Source organism: Simochromis diagramma, unplaced genomic scaffold, assembly GCF_900408965.1.
Source record: "Simochromis diagramma unplaced genomic scaffold, fSimDia1.1 OVJJ01000176.1, whole genome shotgun sequence".
Classification (NCBI taxonomy): domain Eukaryota; kingdom Metazoa; phylum Chordata; class Actinopteri; order Cichliformes; family Cichlidae; genus Simochromis; species Simochromis diagramma.
In genome coordinates this window covers 4151599-4159577 of record NW_024386892.1, presented here as the reverse complement: position 1 = coordinate 4159577, position 7979 = coordinate 4151599, and the positions used below count along the sequence as shown (strand labels likewise).

Here is a 7979-nt window from a genome sequence, read left to right as displayed (position 1 = left end):
GCCAGAAATCACAAGGAGGATCCAGTCCTGACAAATACACTCGGCATTACTCACACAAACTAAATGTTTTGGAACAATAAAAACTAAACTGATATGAGCAACTAACTGAAACAAAAATAATAATTCAAAATGAAGTAAAACTAATGAAAAAATCAAAACTACAATGATGCTGTCCTGATCTTTCATAGTTCATCAGTCAAATCTGATTGTTTATCCTTAATGTCTTCTGGCATATTGACCAGGTCACTCTTGCAGAGAGATCAAACTTTATTCTTAAGTTTTATTCAGGGTAGCGCAGGTCAAAGAGATTCACAGATAAGATGGCAGAAAAAAGTAATTAAAAAATATAAAAAGCCTGAAAAAGATCAGCGTTTGAAGACTGATATTTGATATCTGACACATGATTAACACTGAAAATGAAACAAAAACTTGCATTTCCTTTTCAAACACTGGGTTTTGCTGCCCCAAGCCATCGCAGGACTCCCAGAGATATCATAAGGCTGGATTTAGAAGAGAGGCCTGTTTATTCTCTGTGGAAAACATTATTGATGGATTCGCTCTCTTTCTCACTACCTGGGACTCTACACCGTGTTGTTGATCTCCACTGAGTACACAAATGTGACAGCTGTAGTCATGTTCCTGATCTTCAGCAGTGGATCAGTGTTCAGGTGTGAACAGCTGCTAAATCTGCTAAAATATACAAGGTCAATGGCGTCTTCCATCCACTCAGCCAGGAAAAATGCTGCACAGGAAACCAGAGAATGTGCTATCTTTACCTTCAATCAGGAAACACTGGCTGCAAAGACAGACTGGCCCAACCGCTCTGCATAACCTCCTGCTCTTTCACTCTGACAGTAACCTGTTAACCTCCCACAGCTCATCAGTGAAACACTCACAGAACCATGAATGAGGGCTGTTGGTCAAAACCATGTTTGAGGATTCTGGGGGAATCCGTTTTCTTTTAGTGCTTTGGAGTGCTGTGCAAAAGTCTTGAGCCAAAGATAACACACTTTGAGATAAAATAACACTTTTGCACCAACACACATTTACAAAGGTGTGCACCACGTTGTTAAAAAATCTGAGGAAACTGGACAAAAGAAGAAGTGTGAGGTCTAAAACCTTTCTACAGCAGATGAGCAGTGAAGGTCACGTCTTTAAGAAAGAGGAAAGCATCCAGCAAAGACCTGTGTGGAATACACCAGGCACAGACACACGCACACACAGGTAGGTACAGCCAACTTCCACATTTATTCAAGTGTTGTTGTTGTTGTTGTTGTTGTTTTCACAGCTGACTCAGGCACACAGTCTGACAGCTCACGAGCCCAGCTGATCTCTCTCTGGCCGCTCCTCCTCGTCTCACTATAAACACAGCGGAGGGAGACCATCATCAGTCCATAAACAACATCAGCTGTTCTTACCGGCCTCGCAGCGCCGCCCTGTTGAGCCTTCCGCTCCACTCCTCCCCTGCAGCTGCGCCCGGGGCCACGCCTCCGCCACACACCCCCACCGCCCGTTCGAGGCCGGGGAGCCGTCCGGCCGAGCCAACTCCCCCCCCCCGCGAGCGAGAGAGGAAATCGGCCACTGCCATCTGCGCCCCCGGCCTATGGATCACCTTGAACTTAAAGGGCTGCAACGCCAGATACCACCGGGTGATCCGGGCGTTGGCATCCTTCATGCGGTGGAGCCACTGCAGCGGGGCGTGGTCCGAACAGAGGGTGAATGAGCGTCCCAGGAGGTAATAGCGCAGGGAGCCGACCGCCCACCGGATGGCCAGGCACTCCTTCTCCACGGTGCTGTACCGGCGCTCGCGCTCTGCTAGCTTCCGGCTGATGTATAGGACAGGGCGGTCGGCCCCCCTCACCTGCTGGGACAAAACGGCTCCCAGCCCTCTGTCCGAGGCGTCAGTCTGCAGAACAAAAGGGAGGGAAAAGTTAGGAGTGTGAAGCAGCGGCTCCCCACAGAGAGCCTTTTTCACCTGCACAAACGCCGCCTGGCACGGCCCCGTCCACTGGACCAGTTCCGGGGCACCCTTTCGAGTGAGATCGGTCAGGGGGCTGGTTAGCTGCGCAAACCCCGGCACAAAGCGACGATAGTAACCCGCCAACCCCAAGAACCGTCTCACCTCCTTTTTCGTCCTGGGGCGCGGGCAGGATGCGATAGCCGCCGTCTTCTCCACCTGTGGACGCACCTGCCCGCCCCCCAGGTGGTACCCCAGATACTGCACCTCCCTCCGTCCAACCGCGCACTTCTTCGGATTGGCCGTGAGCCCCGCCCCCCTCAGGGACTCCAGGACCGCGGCCACCCGCAGCACATGCTCCGCCCAGGTGTCGCTGTGGATGATCACGTCATCCAGGTAGGCGGCAGCATACGCTGCGTGCGGACGCAGTACCCGGTCCATGAGACGCTGGAAAGTGGCCGGGGCCCCGAACAGACCAAACGGAAGCGTCACGAACTGGTACAAACCGTACGGAGTGGAGAAGGCCGTTTTCTCCCTGGCCTCGGCAGACAAGGGAATCTGCCAATAGCCCTTGGTTAAGTCCAGTGTCGTGAAAAAGCGGGCCGTGCCTAACCGGTCCAGGAGCTCGTCGACCCGAGGCATGGGGTAGGCATCAAAGCGTGACACTTCGTTCACCCTGCGATAGTCGACACAGAACCGTATAGACCCATCCTTCTTCGCCACCAGAACGATGGGGCTACACCAGGCGCTGTGCGACTCTTCTATTACTCCCATCCTCAGCATTTCCGCCAATTCCCTCTGCACGATTTTTCGCTTATGCTCCGGGAGCCTGTAGGGCCGTGAACGCACCGTCACGCCGGGCTGCGTCACGAAATGGTGCTCGATGAGGGACGTCCGGCCGGGCAGGGGGGAGAACACGTCCGCAAAACGCTGTTGCAACGCGACAACATCCGCTCTCTGGGCCTGTGTGAGATGGTCATCACAAGGGAGGGAGGTGGGAATGATAGAATTTGGCACCTCAGGCCCCAACTCATCTCTCTCCTTCACCAAGCTCACCAGAGAAGCGGTTTCAACCTCTCGCCACAGTTTGAGGAGATTGAGGTGATAAATCTGCGTGGCTCCTCCCCTGTCCGACCGAGCGACCTCATAGTCCACGTCCCCGACTCGCCGTGTGACCACAAAGGGTCCTTGCCACTTGGCGAGCAACTTCGAGCTGGAAGTAGGGAGTAACACAAGCACTTTATCTCCCGGTGAAAATTGCCTGAGCCTAGCCCCTCTGTCATACAGGCGTTGCTGACGCTGCTGAGCCTGGAGCAAATTCTCCCGTGACAACCTCCCCAAAGTGTGGAGTTTTGCTCTCAGGTCCAACACGTACTGAATCTCATTTTTGGCGGGGCTCGGACCGTCCTCCCAGCTTTCTTTAATCAGGTCGAGCACCCCACGTGGCCTCCTGCCGAACAGCAGTTCAAAGGGAGAAAATCCCGTGGAGGCCTGGGGCACCTCCCGCACTGCGAATAACAGAGGGTCTAGCCAGTGATCCCAATTGCGTTCATCCTCGTTAATGAACTTCCGAATCATGGACTTTAAAGTCTTATTCAGCCGCTCCACCAGCCCGTCAGTCTGAGGGTGGTAGACGCTGGTCCGAATAGATTTAATGCCCAGTAATTCGTACAGTTCCCGCAGTGTACGAGACATAAACGACGTGCCCTGGTCAGTCAGTATCTCTTTCGGGATTCCGACTCGGGAGATGACCTGAAACAGTGCCTGCGCCACACTCTTTGCAGAGATGGTGCGCAGCGGAACTGCTTCCGGGTACCGCGTTGCGTAATCCACCAGGACTAACACAAAGCGGTAGCCGCGTGCACTCCGGTGAAACGGCCCGATGAGGTCCATGCCGATGCGCTCAAACGGGACCTCAATGAGGGGGAGAGGGCGCAGCGGCGCCTTCGGTATGGCCGGCTGGTTAACAAGTTGGCAGTCCGGGCAGGACGCGCACCAGCGGCGCACATCCGCTCGGATGCCCGGCCAATAAAATCGGGCCGTTATTCGCTCCAGAGTTTTCTCATAGCCCATATGCCCTGCCATGGGGTTATAGTGGGCCGCCTGGAAAAGCGTTTCCCGGCGGCCCTGCGGCACCAACAACTGGGTGTGTATTTCCTCTGTCTGAGTGTCACGACTCACTCGATATAATCGGTCGTTTAATAAGACGAAACGCGGGTAGGTCTGCGCGGCCTCAGGGCGCACCACGTGACCATCAATAGCCATCACTTGGTCAAAGGCTGAGCGTAGGGTGCCGTCACGAGACTGCTCCAGTGGGAAATCACCCATGGGGGACACTTCCGGGGCCGGCGGGACGTCCCGTGAGGGACCCGCCGGCTCCTCCCCCCCGGAGTCAGTGTCGGACGACCCCGCGTCACCGCTGAACGCCGCGCACACGCTACACCCCGCTTCCGGTCGTGATCGCACCCCCGCGTACTGCCCCAGTAGCTGATGAAACCCCGGCCAATTGGTACCCAGAATCAGGGGGTGCGACAGGCGCGGGCTAACCGCCGCCGTTACTCTATGCGTTTTGCCCTTATACTTTAATAACAGCGGCACTATGGGATACCTGTGAACGTCACCATGCACACACCTCACCTCCACCCATTCTGCCTCCAGCAACGCCCCGGGGCGAACCAAGCTTTGGTGTACGAGGGTCTGCGTGCAGCCCGTGTCCACCAACGCCTGGCGTATACCCCCTCGAGTCCTTACCGGAATACTGTATGTCCCTCCAGGACCGGGGGAGGGTGCTGGGGCGCCAGCAACACGAAACACCTGCCCCACTTCCATAAGCGGACAATCCCTCCTCAGGTGCCCCGGCTGCCCGCACTTCCAACACTCCGGCCCCGGCGTCTGTGCTGCTCTCCGTGGCTCGGGGACGGCTCCACTTGGCTCGGTTCCCCTGGACGGCACCAACACCGCGAAAGGGTTAGTGGGGCTCAGCGCCGGCAGCCGTTCTGCCTGCCCTGGTGTCGGCACACGGCGCCTCGGGGCCGGCACTGGGGCCTGTTTGTTCGGCCTCCGTCCGGCGTCCCTGGGTTCCCCTGCTCCAGCGGCAAGGTGGTCCTCCGCCAGCGTCACCGCTACCTCCAAGCTTGCGGGCCGGTGGCACCGGACCCATCTCGCCGTCTCTGCTGGCAATCCCTCCGTGAACTGCTCCAGCACCACCTTGTCCACCAGCTTCGTCTCCCCCTCCGATGTTCCCGGTTGCAGCCAGCGTACCGCCGCGTCGCGCAGCTGCCGGGCCCAGGCGAATGGTCGGTCCGTTGTAGCCAGCCGACAGGCCCGGAACCGCCGGCGGTGGTCTTCGGCGGTGAGCCCCAGCCTGTCCACCACCGCCCGGCTCACGTCCGCGAAGCTGCTCCTCGACGCCGGAGGCAGACTCAGGGCCGCTGTTTGTGCCTCCCCGGACAGCAGGGGAAGCAGCCGCGGAGCCCACTCCTCCCGCGGCCATTGGCAAGCCTCCGCCGTGGCACGGAAGGTCTCCAAGAAGACCTGTGGGTCGTCCCCGTCCCCCATCCGGGGCACCGCCACCGACAGTGGCGAGGGCTTCGGCGTGGCAGCGGCCCCGACCAGCCGCTCCAGAACTTGCGTCTGCCGGTCCGTCTGCTCCCGCAGCGCGGCCAGGTGGGCACGCTGGTCGGCCGCCTGGTCCCGGCTCATCGTCGCCATCTCCGCCAGCATCTGCGCCAAGAATTGCAGAGGCTGGGCGGGTGGCGCGGCCTGTGGGTCGGACATTTCCCCACCGGCACTCTGCTGGGTTTCGGCACCACTTGTGGAATACACCAGGCACAGACACACGCACACACAGGTAGGTACAGCCAACTTCCACATTTATTCAAGTGTTGTTGTTGTTATTGTTGTTGTTTTCACAGCTGACTCAGGCACACAGTCTGACAGCTCACGAGCCCAGCTGATCTCTCTCTGGCCGCTCCTCCTCGTCTCACTATAAACACAGCGGAGGGAGACCATCATCAGTCCATAAACAACATCAGCTGTTCTTACCGGCCTCGCAGCGCCGCCCTGTTGAGCCTTCCGCTCCACTCCTCCCCTGCAGCTGCGCCCGGGGCCACGCCTCCGCCACAACCTGACACAGGACCTGAGAGACTTAGAGCAAAATTTGGGTAGCTGGACCACAAAGGTGCAAAAGTAAAGAAGAGAAAACATATATGTGAGTGAACTTTACACATGGTGTATGTGTAAGAAACACTGAAACAGAAACATTGTGGGGCTGCATACAAGGGCAGTTATATAATATAATAAATAAATAAGTCCAGTGAGGGGAGTGGACAGCTTCTCTGCACTTCTGATGACCCTCTGTAGGCTCTTCTTGTCAGCTGTTGTGCAACCAGCGTACCGCACAGGGATGGCGTGCACCAGCACGCTCTCGATAGCGGCACGGCAGAAGGACAGGAGGTCAGTCTGCAGCCTGTTCCATCTCAGGACCCTCAGAAAATGGAGGCGCTGCTGGGCTTTCATCACCAGGGCTCATGTGTTTGTGGACCAAGATCGGTCCTCAGATATGTGGGTGCCGAGGAACTTAAAGGAGGACACCCTCTCCACATAGTCACCTTTCATGGAGAGGGGAGGGGGATCAGTTCCTGTTCTGCAGAAGTCCATGACCACTTCCTTGGTTTTCTTGGTGTTTAGGGTGAGGTTATTGTAGTTACACCAATCTGACAGCCGCTGGATCTCATCTCTGTAGGCGGTGTCATCATCGTTGGTGATGAGAGGATCCAGTGAAGGACGGCTGTCAACTGGACCGAAGATCAGAGGAACAGGTCTGACGGAGAGATGAACCCACATCTGACGTGTTTCAGAATCAGAATCAGAATACTTTATTGATCCCTGGGGGAAATTATTTTTTGTTACAGTGCTCCATTATAAACCAACATTAAGACAAGACAGACAATACGCTAACTAAGAATAGTACAATATATACATATATATACATACATAAGTCACTCATAAATAAATAGCTGGAAAAGAAACATGTGTAGTTGTAGCAGTAACCAGTGTGTTAAGTGGATGCGTTGTACAGGGAGCCACAGGCAGGAAAGATTTCCTGTGTCGTTCAGTGGTGCTTTTCGGTAATCTCAGTCTCTCACTGAACGTGCTCCTGTGACTGACCAGCATGTCATGGAGTGGGTGGGAGGTGTTATCCAACATTGTCTTTATCTTGGACAGCATCCGCCTCTCCGACACCACCTTGAGGGAGTCCAGCTCCATCCCCACAACATTGCTGGCCTTACGGATCAGTTTATTAAGTCTGTTGGCGTCTGCGACCCTCAGCCTGCTCCCCCAGCATGCAACAGCATAGAGGATCGCACTGACCACAACAGACTCGTAGAAAATCCTCAGCATTTTCTGGCAGATGTTGAAGGACCTCAGTCGCCTCAAAATATAGAGACGACTCTGGCCCTTCCTGTAAAGTGCTGTGGTGTTTTTAGCCCAGTCCAGTTTATTGTCAATGTGAACTCCAAGGCTCAGATTATAGTCAGTATGGCTGTTGGAGATATGAATTATTAACACAGAAAGTTCCATCATATTTCGATCCGCCATACAATACCAGCAGCTTCCTGTTCCAGCAAACACACTTCAGTGCAGTGAAAGCACACGCAGATATAATAACACACCGCAGGACACCATCAGTCATGGAAGGGCCTCCACAGAGCCGACCTCAGCCTGACTGAAGCAGTGTGGGATCATCCTGACAGAGACCAGAACAAAGAAGAAGCCTGGAGACGTCACCCCGAGGATGCTGACAGAGCTGCTCACAACAAAGATTCGGTTTCAAGCTTGTTAGAGTTGGACAAACTCGTTCACCTTGTGTGCTGCACTTCTGCGTTTGTACATTTCACTGAATCATTGCAGCATTTTCAAATTTTGACTCAATCATAGTATTTTTTCTGCTTCTGTTTTCTCGGTTTTGTTTTTCAGTTTTAATTCAAATAAATTCTGACAAACACAACAGACTCGTACT

General features: G+C 54.9%; 1 protein-coding gene across 1 annotated transcript; it reads right to left on the bottom strand.

Annotated features, from left to right (window-relative positions):
* Window positions 1-1179: 1179 nt before the first annotated feature.
* LOC120734815 lies at window positions 1180-6475 on the bottom strand. Its single transcript, XM_040033808.1, has 3 exons — window positions 6301-6475; window positions 6002-6083; window positions 1180-5768 (listed from the first exon to the last, which is right to left on the bottom strand). The coding sequence occupies exons 1-3, from the start codon at window positions 6473-6475 to the stop codon at window positions 1415-1417; spliced, it is 4611 nt and encodes a 1536-aa protein (XP_039889742.1). The 3' UTR covers window positions 1180-1414.
* Between the last annotated feature and the right edge of the window lie 1504 nt (window positions 6476-7979).